Source organism: Vitis riparia, chromosome 2 (genome assembly GCF_004353265.1).
Source record: "Vitis riparia cultivar Riparia Gloire de Montpellier isolate 1030 chromosome 2, EGFV_Vit.rip_1.0, whole genome shotgun sequence".
NCBI lineage: Eukaryota > Viridiplantae > Streptophyta > Magnoliopsida > Vitales > Vitaceae > Vitis > Vitis riparia.
Window position 1 is genome coordinate 1530137 of NC_048432.1, and position 18961 is coordinate 1549097.

The 18961-nt window shown below is 36.8% G+C and overlaps 1 protein-coding gene across 4 annotated transcripts in view; it reads left to right on the forward strand.

Moving 5' to 3' along the window:
- LOC117932122 (ATP-dependent DNA helicase Q-like 2) overlaps nt 1-18961 on the forward strand; it is a 49312-nt gene that overhangs the window by 519 nt on the left and 29832 nt on the right. For 2 of the 4 annotated variants that reach the window (XR_004654115.1, XM_034853181.1), the window contains exons 2-7: nt 2755-2975; nt 7725-7871; nt 7957-8172; nt 10090-10194; nt 10299-10403; nt 10492-10614. Coding sequence is in view for 3 of the 4 variants with exons in the window: in XM_034853181.1 (XP_034709072.1) it covers nt 2755-2975; nt 7725-7871; nt 7957-8172; nt 10090-10194; nt 10299-10403; nt 10492-10614 (917 nt within the window). In the remaining variant the exon portion in view is untranslated. Of the gene's footprint in view, nt 1-2293; nt 2318-2754; nt 2976-7724; nt 7872-7956; nt 8173-10089; nt 10195-10298; nt 10404-10491; nt 10615-18961 lie in introns of those variants that run through there. The other 2 variants (XM_034853201.1, XM_034853191.1) reach the window with 2 other exon arrangements.

Below are 18961 nucleotides of genomic sequence, written 5' to 3' on the forward strand. Positions count from 1 at the left end.
AGTAGTTGGAATGACATTGGCCGCTGCTGAGGTTTCTGATATGAGAAAAATGATAAACTTTTGAAACTATTTAACGGTTGATTCTTGAATTTATGATCACATGTCCCTTGATTGGCCAAATATGATCTGCCTTCGATTGGAGAACCAATTCAAGAAAAATGTGGTGTGGGTCTCCCTAGAGATTTAATTGGGGAATTGGGTTGCGTGAAATAGCATGACTTGTGAAATGTTAAGGCTATTGGCCCAAGTATTAGTTTGCTTGATATACATTGTTGGCTGAATATCTTATATCTTTAAACTTTTGAGTCAAATCGGTAGTTTAATCTAGTATCAAAGCCTTGGTTTTTTGGCGTTTCTTCTCCTATTTATCAAACCATCATGAGTAGGCTGAACGCTTACTTAACTAACAATCTAAACGGACAATTTAGACTTGAATCCCTATGTTACTTGGTGTTGTCCTTCTACTGCCACTCATCCACCCATCCACCAAGCCATGAATGTCTCTGACATTTGTTAAGCATCTGCAACCTGTAATTTTAACATTTATATTTTAATCATTTGCAAATCATTCAGAAAAATCACATGTTCCTTTTCATCAATGTTTTAAAAGGTTAAAGACAGTCTTGAGGCGTTTTAACCAAATGAGGCGAGGTATAAGCCTTAGGGTAGAATGAGATATAATCCTCAACTTAAACAAATAACTAATAAAAAAATATCAAAAAAAAAAAAAAACTCATAAAGTCACAAGAAAATTGAATAATAAAAAAAACATAAACTAAATAATGATAAAATGAATTATTTTTTATTGTTAATAGTTTCTAATTTAATTCCTCTTTTTCCTAAAAAAATTTAGCTCTTGTATGGGTTTATCAAATAGTTTTCAACATTACTATTTTTATCACTAATAGGATCCTCCAAGGAATATTGTCATATCCAATTTTTATATTATATTGCTCATTTGTGTTAATATCCATCCATCCTTCTTCTTTGCCTACTGATTATAGTGGTTTCTTTTTTTTATCTATCAAGAATTAGATTTTATATGAGATCAACCACTGAGGCAATTACTAATTTTGTTATTCTTCTCAATCCCCCTTTTTTTTGTTCTATTTAAAAGGTTAATCGGAAGTCAACTAAGTATGTATTTTGTTAAAGGTTTAACTAAGCAAGGATCCAATAGAAAACTCATAAAACCTATATCAAAAGTCCACAAAAGCATAGATGATAGAACCCATTAAAACTCATTGAGTATTGATTCTTAATTCTCAAATAAAATATATACCAAAAGCCCTTAAAGGCAAAAAACTCTTTGGATATTTGTGGCTTAGGCCTCAACAGCCTTGAGGCTATAGCCTCAAAGTTGTAAGCCTCAAAGCTATTAGCCTCGATAGGGTGAGGCTTAAGGCTCAATTACCTTGATCGAGGCTATAGCCTCAATGTTAATTTGTAGAGCCTCGCCTCGAGGCTTGAGGCATAAGCCTCAATAGCCTTTTAAAATACTGCTTCTCGTATCACTCAACTAAACCAAATAATTATAGGATAGACTTATCAATTTAACATGGCAAATTTAGCTTTAATTTTCTCCTTCATTGTTGTCAATCTAGTTGAACATTCCATAAGTTATTTACAAGGTTCAATCACTTAATATGATACCAATGTTTTCGTCTTTAAAAATAAGAGAATGTATGATTTTCATAATGGTTAGAGGGTGCAAAAGTACTAGAACAGGGTAATTGGTTGAAATATAGATTTGAAAATAAGAATCCACCAAAGATTGAAATACTCATCATTTGAGGAGAAGAAGCAATTTATAAACCTCTGGTAAATTCCCTTTCTTGCAAAGGACAAATGTATAGATATTTAGAGCAATTATTATGTTGTTTCCCTTGTTGTGGATTGATAAATGCTAAAAAGACCTTCATGAGGAGTGAACAAAAACTATAACTTGAATGATAAAATCCTAAGGGACATAATCTCTCTGGGTCAAAGCAAAGGCCCTGAACTTACTTTTAATCATGTTTTTGTCGCTTTGGGTTCCTATAAAAGATGTGTGTGTGGGGTCTTTGCACTGGAGATACAGATGAGGCTGTTCCATTTGGCAGGGACTGTTTGGGTAGCTCTTAGAATCATTACAAATTTGCTGGTGATCTCCTTTCGGGGGTTTGGAAGAAATCCTAGAAGGAGAACTTTGTGGAGTCGGGCAATCTCAGCCACCTTGTGGGCTATCTGGTTCAAGTGGAACGGAGACTTTCAAGGATAGAATCTGTTACCTCACATCTATTTGGATATCTGTATCCAAGGATGTGGCTGGCCCTCGGTAATATCTTATTGGATCTCAGATAGATTTATTCTAGGCTTCATTAGGCTGCCTCATTTTGGTTCTCTGTTATTTTTCTTATGTTTCTACTGCTGTACATCTTGAACATCCCATCTTTACCTTTACATGATCTTATTTTGGTTTTGAATGGAAAATGTACATGTTTGGGTATATGAATCAGTAGGAACTAAGTATTTTTTTCTAGTATCTTAATCTGTATTGTTGATTGGTTGGGTTCTCGTTGAGGGTGGGGATGTTTTTGTACCTTCATTTTGACAGCTTTTTTTGTTCCAGCTGTGTGGGGGTGGGTGTATCTATCTTGTATACCTTGAGGCGCCATTTTGGCACCTCTTTTTATTATACATACTTCTCTTATATAAAAAAAATAAAAATCTTAATCTGTATTGTTTATTAGTAAATTGTTTCTCATTGTCCAGACCAGATTAAGAATTTGCTTGATCGGCAAGAGAAGTTGCATGAGAGACAATCTGAACTGAAAATCCTGTTGGAAGCATGTAAAGGATCAGGAAGCCCTGTAAAGGATGGCGCTTCTATTGCAGTAGAGAACTGGTCAGGGCCATTTGAGTGGGATGCTCAAGCAGATGATGTTAGGTTCAATATTTTTGGCATATCCGCATATCGTGCAAACCAGCGTGAGGTTAGTGCTCTTGCAATCAGTTTGTCTGCTGTAACGGTGATTTGATTTAAGCCCCTCAAATGCAGGACCTTATTGTGTGAATTATATGTCCACTTTTTAGATCTGGATTTCAAAGAAATTGTGTACTTTAAGTGGGATTTTTTATCAGTAAAATGGGGACGTTGACAGTATTATAAAGGTCTCTGAAATGAAAAAGTTGATGCATTTCCGTTGCCATCTGATCTTTGTTTTGGAGCTTCAACCTTACATATTGAACTCTATTTATGGTTTCTTCTAATTTTATTGAAACTTAGGAACAATCTGAGATTCCCAACTAAGAATGTAACCTTGCGGACTGCTCTCTAACAAATTGTCATAGTAAGTACTGGTTGGTAAAGAGAACTCTTATTGCTAGAGATAGCCTAATCTAAAGCCTCAGGAACATGGGTTCAAAATACCAGTTCTAAGTGGGTTTCTTTTCAATTATCTGTCTACTAGTTGATGGTTTGGGTTGGCTTTTGATGAAATGGAACATACTGAACAACTATTAGTGAAAAGCATTCCTAAAAATAATGGAGAATTAGAAAAATTAAGAACATTCTGAAGTCATAAAATGTTACAATAAGTAAGACACTGTAAATTATATGATATGTTCTAAAAGGCTCTAAGAGATGGCATGCTAGTTGCTAAGAACAATGGATTCTTGAACCTAGAAATTGAAGGAACTCATAAATAGTGATAGATTATTATAATATAAAGATTAATATTCCGAGTTCTATTGTGTCGTTAATGGAGGATATTTGGAAGTTAACTTAGGACCTAAATATTTACAATTATCACCATATTTACGGGGAAGCAAATAGAACAACAAATTGTTTAGCTAAGAAATGTATTTGTAATGTAGAGGTCATTTGGAGGTCAAAGTTTTCTAGAGATGTTACAAAATTTGGATTTGAAGGTTATTATGACTCATTTTTCAATAGGATTTACAGATATTTTGTTTGGTAGTCTCTTTCTATCAAAAAAAAAAACAAAAAAACAAAAAACAAAAACAAGAAAAAGGGAAAAAAGTGTTCTAGAAGGCTAAATGTCATTTAAGACACTGCTGCAGTGGTTTAGTGTACCACTACAACAAAATTTGAGCGTTAAATTTCCAATTCAAATGCAGGATACATTATAATGCACAATTAACAGCAATATTGACTATTTGATGTGCCTATTGCTTTCCTCTGATTGCAGCAGATTCATCACATGTCATGTAATACTTCCATAAAGTGCTTTCCACCATTCACTAAGCTTTAATCTCCACCATTGGGTTTTTTTTTTGATAAGTAAAAAAATGCATTAAAAAAAGTGCAAAAAGAGTGTAAGAGTATCTCCACCATTGGATTATCAATGCTTCTAACTACTATGTTGCACTTTTTATGGACTCCTAGTTTTATAAAGCAAAAAAAAAAGAGACTAAAATTGCTATTTTATGCATAAATTGCATACCAGCCAGGCTTCTCACTTCCAAAATTCGTGCCTCTATCGGTGATCTTGTGTCCACTCCAAATCAATGTCACTTGATATTTTTACTTAGTCCTTTAAAAGAACAACACAATTTGGAAATAAAAATTTTAAAAGGCTTAGACAAAAAATTGCAAACCCAATATAGGAGTTTGCTTCTACACTTCTTCATCTACTGCATATGAAGATTTGAAGACAATTTTTTCCTTATAATGCCTGTTTTCTTGGTAAAATGCATTCCAGCTGGACACTTAAATAGGTGTAATTGGTCTGGACTCCACCTTTAGAGGGCTTTGTTAAGTTCAACTTTGATGGGTATTCTCTAGATTGCCAAGTGTGGTTGGGAACTGGACTTGTAATCAAAGGTCATAATCTACAGTGCTGGGAGCCTTTTCTGATTTTGTTAGGGAGGGTTTGGCTGTCAGGTATAGATCTTATCACTTTTGGAGGGTTTTCTGTTTGTCTCAAGCAAAGGCTACGGGCCTCTCCAATCCCTTAGTGGAGAGGGATTAGCTATTGTTATCTTGTAGGTGTCCAAAGAGGAAAGATAGGTTCATGGAAGTTTGATGGTTGACTTCACCCAGTTATTGGTGTCATTGGAGATTTGGTATGCTCTTTCTCCTGGTCTTTGATGCTTAGCTAATAATGTTATTGATCTTTTAGCCAAGAGGGGGGCTGAGCAATTGGTTTCTTTTGTAGGGAACTTTACCCTTACCCTGTTTTATGGAGTTTTTGGAATGTTCATTGTTCAGTCTCCTAGTTCTGACATGGAGTTTATCTAGTTATACTTTGGAGTAGGTTACAATTACTTTCATTGTTCTTTATCAGGTTTTGTATATTTTGGAAGGAATTCTTATTCTTCTTTGTAATTATTAATTCATATCAATGGATTTGTTTCTAAATTCCATCATTTATCGTCTGATTAAATAAATAAATAAATAAATAAATAAATCCTCATTACTCCTTTTTGAAAAGTGATATATTTTCCACTTGGAATTAAATTTGGAACCTGCAACATTCCCTCCCCAACCCCTTTAAATTCCTTGATCTATGTAAAAATCCTCAATACACCTACTGTCTGAAAAGTGATATTTTTTCCACTTGGCATTAAATTTGGAACCTGCGATATTCCCTCTCCAACCCCTTGAAATTCCTCAATCTATCTCTTCATGGATCTATGCCAAACCATTAATATTTAGTCCTTTTTTTGTTTTTTTTTTCGAAAATAATAAGGGAAAAAGATTAAGTAAATCAAACATGAATCTCTCTTGATGAAGCTAAATCTACCACAAAAAAGTGAGATTTGAAGAAAATCATTACTAAGCCCTGCTTTCTCACCAGTTGTAAGTGAAAGAAAACAAGACACTTTGGCTTGAAAGAAATGAGGAATTAGCTTGAATGAAATGACGAACTGGAAAAATCTCTAACATGTAGACATGAGATTTGAGCCTAAAATCATCTAAGGAGGGTAGAGAAGTGCATGTTTAACCCTTACAGAAGGGTTTGACGATTTTTGACAGAAAGGAGTTGCTTTTAGGTTTGACCAATATTTTTTTTTGAGAGTTAAATTTTTGTCCTCATTGGGACTTGACTTTGGAACCTCCCACAAATCCTCCCAACCTTTTATCACTTGAGCTAGGCCTCATGGGCTTTTAGGCTTGACCAATATGTGTCTCACAAGTTAAAGCCCTATAATCTTTTTATAGGGCATTGGTCTTTTCTCTTTTTGGAGTGTTTTGGGTGTTTCCCTTTTCAGTCAGAGGAGTCCTTTTCAGTTGACATGAGTCTCACATTGGAACCAAATGCAAGGATGTTTGGAGGCTGATCCTGTGTTTTGGTTATTTGGGAAGAATGTAAGAGAAGAATATTTGAAGGTGTGCAACAGTCTTGTATGGTTTTGAGAGAGTTGGTTCAAAAGTCTTTATTTTTGTGGGTCAGGTGGGAAGTTAGGTTCTCATATGTTGCCTTTTTTGGATTTTATAGATAGAATGGGGGTTGGTTAGCATAGTTGTAGTGTTTGTGAGTGTCTTGACTCTTGAGCTCTGCTTGAATACATCTTGTATATACTTGGATTGCACTCCCTCTTTTATTAGACACTTCTTAATGCATTCTTTCTGTTTGCCTATTTAAAGAAAAAAAAGGATCTATAATCTTTTAGGATTGTGGCATACCTTCATTCTTCTGTGGCTAAGATCCTCAACTGCTCTTGCTCTAGGTTAGTGTCACTTGGTGGGTTGCCCTTTCCCTTTGGAACAATTGCTATACTACTCCATGGAGTCCTTTTATAGCTTGCCCTTGCTGTGCTGACTCCACTTTGGCAGTAATTAGTCTGGGATGTGTAACCTCCTTTGGTGCCAATTGGTGTGAACCTTGATCAAGATGTGAGAAGTCCTGCACCAGATGGAACACATCGCATCAATTGCTTATAAGTATAACCTATAGTGGCTGAAAGTGCAAGAAGATTCAGCTTTATTGGTTCTCAGTATGTAGAACAAAAGGGGTTGAATAGCAATGAGAGGGGTTTTGTATGGGATAATGTAGAGGCTTTTGTATTTCTTTTTAGTCCTTACCAGTTGGCTAGGTCTCCTTGTATTGTGGTAGAGTTTGGCCATTTTTGATCAGTTTTTGTAACTTTGGGGAGGACTCCTCATCCTTCTCATGTACTTTTATTCACTTTTAATGTAATTCTGTTTCTGATCCAAAAAAAGAAAATCTTGCAATTGTGCTATGTCTCAACTCTCATGTGAAACCAAATGAAACAGGTGAAGCATGTCATGATGCCTCCTACTTTTGTATTCATTACATAGGGGTTGTGGAAAGTTGGTTTGTACCTTTTGCTTAAAATACTGTTCCATGCTGAGGAATGATTTTAATGCTGTGGGAAACCTGAATGGGAGAACAGACTGTTTACAATGGTAGATCCCTTTTATGGGAGCTCCATTTTAATGTGCATAACATGCATGAGAGGGGCATCTATCCCAGTGGTGAACTTGGCAAAATGTGAGTGCACATGAAGTTATGAGTACTCTAGAATTTATGCTTTTGACTCCAGGTTTGATTGCATTTTGGCTTTGTAGATGCAGAAAGTTGCTGGAGTTTCTATCTTTTTATCATTGGTTTTTATCTTTGATTTTGGAGATCTCAGGAATACTTGTATCCTTATTGTTATAAAATTTATGTTTAATTTGAACACACTGTTTCAAAATTTTGTTCCCTACACAATGTTCATTGATTTACAAACAATCATTCAATTTTTACCAGATTATAAATGCAGTCATGAGCGGAAGAGATGTTCTGGTGATCATGGCTGCAGGTGGTGGTAAGAGCCTTTGTTACCAGCTTCCAGCTATACTTCGTGATGGAGTTGCTCTTGTTGTCAGTCCTTTGCTTTCTCTGATTCAGGACCAGGTATGCTTAATTTTTATCTGAATGTGCCATATGCAAACATTGTGTATCAAATGAAGAATCTTTACCATGACAACCATTACTTCAGGTGATGGGATTGGCTGCTTTAGGAATCCCAGCATACATGTTGACATCTACTACTAGCAAGGAAGATGAGAAGTTCATATACAAGGCACTGGAGAAAGGCGACGGAGACCTTAAAATACTGTATGTCACACCTGAAAAGATATCAAAGAGCAAGAGATTCATGTCAAAACTTGAAAAGTGTCATCATTCTGGCCGTCTCTCCCTCATTTCAATTGATGTGAGTATTAGTTTTTGCCTTTTTTCTCTAGACTTGATCTGGAACAATGGATAATTTTTTTTTTTCATCATTTTTAGTAGTAATTACTTGCTTTCCATTTCAAAAGATGGCAATAGGGCGTATTAAATTGGATGTCCTTGCTTCCTTCTGTCATCTTGCCTTGCCTCAGCTTGCTCCAACTTGGTTCTTTTTTTATGTGCCTAACTATGGGTCTAAAGTAGTGATCCATTAGAGGCTGGTTAATGTTGGTTTTGGAGCATCGATCTGCCTTAAGCCAATTGGTGCTGATATGTATAACTGGACTGGAGCCTATAAACATGCAAATGTGATGTAGGACTATAAGGGAAGTAGCAAATGTAGGAAGTTAATCAGTCCTGATATGAAAAGAACTGGGGTCTTGGATACTGTAAAATTGGGGTGATTGAGCTTTGCTTAGGGTTTAAAGAAGAAGGCTTATTTGGTGTAGTTTAAGACTGTAAATAGGATCTAGCAGCAGTGGTTTTAGGGTTTTTTGACGATAACTGTAGCTAATTGAGGGTTAAATGGTTATCAGTACTGAAGATCTACAGAACATGCTGTAGTTGCAGGGAAAAAAAAAAAATTCAAAAATATAGAATAATTGGTAAAATGACTAAGGAAGTTACTAGCATCACACAATCACTCCCAGGATACTTAAGCATCGGACTTAGTTTTGGTGTTTGGGGGCTCCCCATGCCTAAGGTGGTACAATATAAAAAAATGTAAGGGAGATCCCCAACAAAATTGACTAGAGTGAAAGGCAATTTTGAAATCGTATGGTTGCAGTTGTAAAAGTCAAAGGATTCATGGTCCACTTAAGGCGAATGGTAGAAAAGATTTGCAAATTGCTAAACATCCAACTTTCCTGAAAGCTTAAGTTGTTAGGACTCTCCCTAATGTGCAGCTCCATACTTGCATGTGGAGAGACAAGTCAGCCTTAACAAACGTAGATAAATAGATGAGGAAACAGTAGTAGGAGAGACTTGAAGTTGAGACCTTTAGTTATGATACCATGTTAAACTACCAACTTTCCTAAAAGCTTAGCTGTGATACCATATTAGACTATCAACTTTCCTAAAAGCTTAAACTGTTAGGATTTGGTTCAAAATGAAGATGATCTCTTGCCCCCCTGTTAGTCATATATATAGCTAGGGTTTCATGACATAATTTTGATGATGGTGGTGGTTTCTTTCATGAGCTGGACCTACAGGCTGTGGCTTTGCAAATTCTGCCAAAGCTAATCAGGAGTTCGGCCATATTCTTTCAGATATTCACAACACATCAATTGTAAGCAACTGTCTACAGTGTTTAGTTGAATCCAAATGGCAGGTTATTGGGATTGGGAGTGTTATACTGGTGTTGATCTTTGACTGTTGTTTTTTCTTGTCTAAATTTAGGCTTCAGGTTTATTTGTTTGCTTTTTTATTATTTATTTTTTAAGTATGGAACATGGAATCATGAAAGGTGATATGTTCCTGCTGATTAATGAGGTATTGTAATATTACTAAGCTCTTTACAAGGGGAATGAAGCTGGTGAGTCCGGCTGACTTCCTTTAAGATGGTATTCCGAAAATGTAAAAGGAAAATATTTTCCATTGTTTGCACTGTAGTTAAATTACACTGCTTCTGCAGATGATGTTTTTTATGCTCAGGCAGCTTGATGGATTGTACTGTTCTATGACCCTCTTATAAGATGCTGGCATTCAGCAAAATAACAAAAAACGTGGTTGGAAATTTCAAATTTTTGTTGAAAATTACTTGGTCTGGTTGGTGACTATACGTTTTAATTAACTAAACTCCTTTTTCATTATGTTATCTGTTTACCATGGTTTTATTTTTTGGGCATTTATATATGAAGCTGCAGGACTGTGTAATGTTAATTCTTTGATTGCTTTACAGGAGGCACATTGCTGTAGTCAGTGGGGTCATGACTTTCGCCCAGATTACAAAAATCTTGGCATCTTAAAGACTCAGTTTCCTGATGTTCCAGTAGTTGCTTTGACTGTATGTCATGTTATATTTTTCTCTTTTTCTTCTTTTTCACTCTTTGTCATGCTCTACAGCTTTGATGACTAGTTAAAGATTCTTATATTTTATGCATTTCCCAGGCCACGGCAACGAAGAAGGTCCAAAATGATCTTATGGAAATGCTGCATATACCGAAATGCATTAAATTTGTCAGCACAGTGAATCGACCAAATCTTTTTTACATGGTGTAGTTTTTGGTAACTTATGTTTTTAGTCCTAACATTTGCTTGCTGGATGATCTGAGTGGTAGTCATGTAGTCTCTCGTATTGCAGGTACGCGAAAAGTCATCTGTTGGAAGGGTGGTTATTGATGAAATTGCTGAATATATTCAAGAATCATATCCAAATAATGAATCTGGAATTGTTTATTGCTTCTCTAGGAAGGAATGTGAACAGGTGCGCACAAGGCCAATATGTCTAACCTTTAATGTCTTTGTAACAGCATTTTGTGATTTTGAAAGGGTTAAAGAATTTGTATCTTCTAATCTTGATAAAAAAATGTTGCTCTTGGTTAATAACCTTGTTTGATGCTTGGTTTATGTCAATATTATGGGGCCTTTTGGGATATGCGTGGAATTAAAAAATCATTCAGTTGTGTGTACAAGTTGGTATTTGAAATGGGACCTGTCACATCCCGGATTTAGGGCTCACTAATTAATACTCGAAATACAATATTAGTGCTCTCACCTATCAAAAGAAAAAAAAAACAATATTAATGCTCTCAAAACCTGAGAGAGAAATAAATGTTGAGTTTCAGGTAGATTTTTGTGCAAATTAAGGATGTGGAAACTTGTTATAAAGAAGTATGCATCTTGTGATAACCCTTTTTAAACAACTAATCAACAAAGTATACTTCATTTAATATATTGGAAGCCTATACAATAGTACTTTGTACATACCCAAACCCTATGATTCATTACAAGTAACCCATACTACAAAAGTACAAAAAACAAACACAAGTTACATTATTTCTTCAAAATGATTTTGTCTTCCTATGATACAAAGGTGAAAGCCTAAAAAAACTCTCAACATGAACAAACAAAACAACATGTAGTCAACAACATATGCCAAGCTCAAACATTAACCTCAACAAGTGTCTTCTGTCCTGCATCTAAGAGTGGAAGGAATAGGGTGAGTTCACAACTCTATAGAAAAGTTTATGATCATCCTACGTATATCCTTGCAAAAAAACAAAAAAAGACACTTGAATTAAAGATATAGCAACATGCAGGATAAACATTTTATAATCATTAACAAATATGCAATAATGTCAAATATGCAATAATGTCAAATATGCATGAATGTTGCTGATGGTTTCATCTTTGCTTTGCTTATCCATTCTCTCACATATGATATGCTGCTAATCCCCGCCAATGTACATATCATTAATCAATGCTCCAAAAGATGCTCAACCATAAATAATGACTATTCTAGTACAACCACCTAAGGACAAGTCATATCTTGTGTCTTTTGGGACTTGTGCTCAAGGGTAGGACCAATCCTATGTTTTTAGGGACTAAAACCTAGGGGCAGGTTCAACCTTATACACCCACATCGAAGTGTCTTCCTGGAGGGCTTTAGGGATTTTCACCTAAGGACCCATGATTGCACATAAACAATATATTCAAAAATAGTGTCTGTGGCTTCTCATGGATACTTCCCACATACCAATGTTCTCTGGACTTTATATGCTATTGTTCCATATCATTCTTGCTATGTAACTATACTATGAACCATGTCCACAATACTAAAGTCGTGATTTCTCATACCAATACATATCCAAACATCATTGCAACGTTTTAAACCAACGATGCAAATACACTAAGAACACCATGACACATTGAAATACTTAATAAAATCAATTTAAATATATGAATATTCAATAAACAATTTAGGAAAAGAAAACCAAGATACACAATAGAATAATATAAGATTCCCTTACACTGACTTTTCCTTTGCAATTCTTCTATGTAGGCTACTGCCCTTAGTTATTACAAAGAACTGAAATAAAACAATATAATTTATGTTTTCCAGCCATAAAAATTGCACAATTAAGGTTTATGACATTTTCCCTTTTTGCTAGTTTTAACAATTTAATGTTAATAACTTTGGTTTCTACATTCTCTAATTTACATGCCTTCAAGTTTTAAGTCAAAATTATGGTGAGTAAACAATCTTTCTTATGCATACTTTTTTTTTTGATTGGTAAATAAGAATTGTATTAAAAGAAATGAAGAATACATTTTGTATACAAAATAGGCAAAAGACCAAAAAAAGGTTGTGCGAAGAGATAAAAACCCACTACCGCGCGCTATAAAGAGCCTAACCAATCCTCAAAGTCTAACAGTGACAAAGAATCATCCCTAATATACAATCTAACCTGACCCCAAAAAGATGCAAGAAAGAATTTTTAATTGTTTGGGCCATGCTTTCACAATTATCAAAAGCTCTCCTATTCCTCACCCGCAATAAAGTCCAAAACAAACACAATGGAGCAACTTTCCGAACTTTTTTCCTCTTTTTACCAGCAAAGGAGTCGTGGTAGTTCAGAAAGACCTCTCTAACTAAAGAATGCGTCACCCATTGGATATCGAAAAGCGCAAAAATAAACTACCACAAAACACGAGCTTTCGAACAATGAATGAGAATCTTTCCTATGTATACTTGTATTCCCCAATTAATTAGCATGCTCTAATTATTCTGATTCTCCTTAAGCTCAATCCATTAACATGCTCCAAGTATATTGATAAGTAATTAATCACATGATTCATCAATCTATTTATCATTATTTAAAACCGTCTTTAAATTCTCTCTCTATACCCACAAGATTTCTGCAGAGACTGGGCTGAAAATGAAGACTAGTAGCCCTTTTATAAAGGTTCAAAAGCAAGCATGAGATGACAAGCTCTAACGCTGCCACTAACCAAAATTTTCCAAATTTCACTGTAGTCCCCCTACTTGTAAAGTTTTATGCTTTTACACCTACTTATCAGTTCCTCAAGTATGCTTAATTAAAATTAACCTCTATGGAGATGATACATGTGCTCAAGTTGTTAATTAATCATAATTAACTTGATCAAAGTTTAACTCATATATATATATATATATATTTTGATAAGTTTAACTCATAATTAAATATGATTAGCGTTAAACTAATTTTAGCCTCTAACTAAACACATTTAAGGTTAAGTACTAAGATAATTAATGTTTTCATTATTATAATTATTATTATTATTACTTCACTACTAGGTATTACAAGACCTCTACTAGAATCACATAAATGATGATAAAGTAGGATTGAGTATTTAAAATGACAAGTATTTTATGCCACTATAACAATTGGTCTTCCTTGAAAGCTAGGCAAGACAACAGCAATAATGAAGCTATATTTCCCAAGTATGTGTGGTCTACTACGTGAATCTTATTACACCATTTAGTATTATCTGAGTCATATGTTTTGCTAAATAATAGGCAGCCTATGGGACACTTCAACTTTATGGGTTTGTCCAGTTACCTTTTTAAGGCTGTAAAAGGTGATTTCAAAAGCCAATATTCCTCCTAAAGTTTTAGATGTTTCTTATATGCTGGTCCACAAGAAAATAAATACTAATGAGAAGATTCTGCCATTTCTTATCTGAGATCATTCTATACCCTTTTGCATCATGGAATTTTTTTTTTTTCTGTTGAAATATGTTGAATCCTGAAATTAATGATCTCTCTTTGCTGTTGCTTTCTTTACTTACCTCTACTTGTCTCCTTCTTCCACAATATCAGTGTGGCATTGAACCCTTCAGGGTGCTTCTCCATGGGAAGCTTTTTTCAGGTGGCAACTGTCTAAATTTGAGGCCCTAGTTACTTTCTTTTGGCCAATTTTATTTGGAAATCTAAAGATCCACCGGAATTTAGGACTAAAAGGCCAATATCAATGGCAAGTTATTGCTGAGAAAGCCTTTTAAAGTCCTTAGACCTGAGCATCGTATCATGTGTTTGTGTATTGGTGAGGTTGTGGATTGTTTTTCCCTCATTGCTCTATTATGATGAATTTGTGGAACAATCTTTTCAGATTTGTTGGATTCTTTAGCTTCCTCTTATATTTGTGGCACAAATGGTGATTGCCATTTTGGATTTTGGAGAAAATGCTGAGAATAGGGTTGAGTGGCTATACTTAAACTAATTTGACTAACTTGGTTAGAGAGGAACATGAAGAATTTTGAAGATAGATGGAGGCCTGGCGTCTTTATGGATGTTGTCTACTTTCTCTTCTCCTTGTGGACTTCAGTTAGTTCTATGTATTTAGGGGTTGAATGTCATAATGTTGGATAAATTTGTCTTTTGTGTGAGCAAGGTTGAGGAGGTGCATGCTAAGTGAAAACTTCCCCCAATCGGGCACCTTTAGCAGAATTTTTTGATGGTTGCTCGGTGGGGAATAGGTATGGATGAAATGGCTGGAGATCACAAGGGCTGGTTGATTATGTCCTTTAACAAGCCTGCTCTGGAGCGGTTTAATGTGGAGGCAGTGTTAGTAGCTTTTCTTGAAAGTTTGACTAGGGCTTGTTCTCTTGGTTTGAACAATTTCCCTGTGGAAGATAAATTAATTACAGTTTCATCTTGGGTTTCATTGAAGAGGTGAGGATCCTGGAATTGGAACATTGGCTGCATAAAATCCTTTTTTTTCTCTTTTTTTTTAGCATAAAATCTTTGATCAATCTATATAATTGGGTTGCACTTTAATGTGGGCCCGTCTAGCCAACCAAACAGCAGATAAGTTACCCAAGGTCCTTCATTGCTAGAGTATTTTTGGGGAGAATGCCCGTTTACTTAAGCCTTGTACTTTTAGATTTTTAGTCAGGTCTTTTGGTTGTATTTTTCTTTGTTCCCTTTTGTTTAGGAGCTACAGTTGCTTCCTTGTCCCTTGACACTTCAATGGAGGGTGTGAAGAGAGAGAGAGAGAAAAAGGAGAATCCCTAATTATTGTTATTGAAAAACTGTAAAGAATACACATTGGACTTGGGTATATAGATACATGCTAGTGGGACCCATAATACAGTAAGGAAAGAAAAGGAAAAGGAAAAGTAAATAACCTAAATAACTATACATTATCTAACACTCCCCCTCAAGCTGGAGCATATATGTTATATGCACCAAGCTTGTTACAAATGTATTTAATTCTAGGACCTCTGAGAGATTTAGTAAAAATATCTGCTAGTTGATCATTTGAATTGACAAAACTAGTCGCCACACATCCTGATGCGATCTTCTCTCTAATGAAGTGACAGTCAACTTCAATGTGTTTGGTCCTTTCATGGAAGACTGGATTGGATGCAATATGCAAAGCGGCTTGGTTGTTATAGATGAGCTTCATCTGTTCATCCTTTCCAAATCTCAACTCCCGAAGAAGATGTTTCAGCCATATGAGTTCGCATGTTGCCAGAGCCATAGCTCGATACTCGGCTTCAGCACTAGATCTGACCACTACATCTTGTTTCTTACTCTTCCAAGATATTAGGTTACCTCTAATAAAAACACAATACCCGGAAGTGGAACGTCTATCTGTGGGTGAGCCAGCCCAATCTGCATCTGTGTAACCAACAACTTGGGTATGACCTCTGTTCTCGTACAACACACCTTGGCCTCGTGTGCTTTTGATATATCAAAGAATGCGGATTACAGCATCCCAATGGCTATCACATGGTGACTGTAGGAATTGACTAACAACACTTACAGGAAAAGAAATGTCTGGACGAATAATGGTGAGGTAGTTCAGTTTACCTACAAGTCGCTGATATCTCCCAGGATCTCCTAAAGGCTCCCCCTGTCCTGGTATAAGTTTGACATTTGGATCCATAGGAGTGTCTACCAGTTTACAGTCTAACATACTGGTTTCTTCCAAGATGTCTAAAGCATACTTCCTTTGGGAAAGAACCACATCAGAACTGGATTGAGCTATCTCAATCCCTAAGAAATACTTGAGTTTCCCCAAGTCTTTAGTCTGAAAGTGGGTGAAAAGGTGTTACTTTAGGTTCTGAATACCATTCTGATCACTGCCTGTAATGACGATGTCGTCCACATAAACTACCAGATAAATACACTGCCCCGAAGAGTTATGATGATAGAAAACGGAATGGTCTGCTGTACTGCGGAACATGCCAAACTCCTGAACAACATAACTAAAACGGCTAAACCATGCTCGAGGAGATTGTTTCAAGCCATATAGAGAACGGCGTAACCTGCACACTAAACCAGACTCCCCTGAGCAACAAAACCAGGTGGTTGCTCCATATAAACTTCCTCAGCAAGATCCCCATGAAGGAAAGCATTTTTAATATCTAACTGATAAAGAGACCAAGAACGCATAGCAGCCATGGAGAGCAATAGACGAACAGAAGCTATCTTGGCAACAGGAGAGAAAGTGTCACCATAATCAGAACCATAAACTTGAGTATAGCCTTTAGCAACTAAGCGGGCCTTAAGGCGATCAACCTGACCATCAGGGCCAACCTTAACTGTGTAGACCTAACGACAACCAACTGTAGATTTACCAGAGGGTAAAAAACAAGATCCCAAGTGCCATTGGAGTGTAAAGCAGCCATTTCATCTACCATTGCCTGTCGCCTGGATGGGAAAGAGCCTCAGGGGTGCTCTTGGGAAGAGAAACAGAAGATATAACAGAAACAAATGCAGAATAGGGTGAAGATAATCAATGGTAACTCAAAAAATTGTAAATGGGATGAGGATTACGAGTAGATCGATTACGTTTCCAAAGAGCAATGGGTAAGTTAGCAGAAGGAGGCAGAGCCGGGGCAGGAGAAGCCGAAGGGATAGGAGGTAAGTCAGCAGGTACCGCGGCCAAAGAAGGAGGAACAACGACACAATGACGGCGATGATACACCTGAAGTGGGCGAGAAGGCACTGCATCAGGTGGGGAGATAATGGGAAGGGGTAAGACTTCAGAAACAGGAAGAGACTCAGAGGTGGAGAAAAACGGTGAGTCCTCAAAGAAAGTGACATTAGTGGAGAGAAAGTAGCGATGAGTCTCAGAGGAATAACAACGATAACCCTTTTGAAGTTTGGAATATCCCAAGAAGATGCATTTTGTGGCTCTGGCAGAAAGTTTGTCCTGTCCAGGAGTGAGAATATGAACAAAGCAAATACAACCAAAAACACGAGGAGGAAGGAAATAAAGTGGTTGGTCAGAGAAAAGAAGGGAATGAGGAATCTGATCGTGTAATATAGATGATGACATACGATTAATCAAATAACATGCTGTAAGAACAGCGTCCCCCTAAAAAGAAAAGGAACATGATTATGGAGAAGGAGAGTACGAGCTGTCTCAACAAGATGTTGATTCTTACGTTCAGTTACCCCATTTTGTTGAGGAGTATGATCACAAGAAGACTGATGAATGATCCCATGTTGGGACATAAATGAAGTAAATGGTGTAGAAATATATTCCCTGGCATTGTCACTGCGCAACACACGAATAGAAATATTGAACTGGATTTGGATTTCAGCATAAAATTTCTGAAAAATAGAGAATAACTCAGCTCGATTTTTCATTAAAAATAACCAAGTACATCGAGAATAGTCATCAATGAAAGTGACAAAATACTGAAATTCTAAAGTAGACGCGGTCCGACAAGGACCCCAAATTTCAGTGTGGACAAGTTCAAAAGGAGACTTTGCCCGATTATTCAAACGCTTTGGGAACGAGATACGAGTATGTTTCCCAAGCTGATAGGACTCACACGCAAGCGACGACAAAGATGAAAAACTAGGGACCATTTTTTGGAACTTGGATAGACTAGGGTGGCCCAAGCGACTGTGGATGAGGACGGGAGTATCAGTGGAAATGCAAACTGCAGGTGAAGGCGAGGTGAGGTGATAGAGGCCTTGAGACTCACGTCTTATGCCAATCGTCTTCCCCGTACTCCGGTCCTGCAAGGTCACAAATTTATCAGAGAAAGTGATAGAACAGTTAAGAGTGCGAGTTATTTTGCTGATGGAAATAAGATTAAAAGGACACTCAGGGGCATAAAGGACAGAATGGAAAGGTAGGGAAGGGAGAGGATGAGCGAAACCAAAACCTTTAGCCATAGTTTGGGAACCATTAGCTAAAGTAACAGTAGGTAAGGCAGAGGTAGTAGTAATAGAAGAGAAAAGATCCTTATTACCGGATATGTGATAAGAAGTGCCAGAATCTAGAATCCAAGGCCCAAGAGAAGATGTGTGGGTAAGACAAGCAGAAGCATTACCAGTCTGGGCAACAGAAGCAACAGAAGCTGACTTGGTGGCCTGATAGCGGAGATAGTCATCATACTCACTATCAGTGAGGAAAATACCCTGAGATGTGGAGGAACTGGGAGGCTGAGGCGACTGAGGATCAGATGACTGGGCCACGTGGGCAGTGCGGGGAGGCCGCCCATGTAACTGATGACACTGATCACGAGTGTGGCTAGGCTTATTGCAATAGGTGTAATGAGGACGTTAGCCTCTACCTCGGTTACCACTGCGTCCTCCTCGAGAGTTAGTTTGAGAAACTAACACAGAAGAATCTGAAGTGTTATCAAATGGCAAAGTCTGAGTAGAGGAGATACGGAGGAGGCGAGCAAACACATCATCCAAGGATGGAACGGAGGAACTGCCAAGAATCTGATTGCGGACGGTCTCGAGATCTGGACGGAGGCTAATAAACGTAAGAACCATGAAGAACTTGTCAATCTGTATGCGTTGATCTCCAACATCA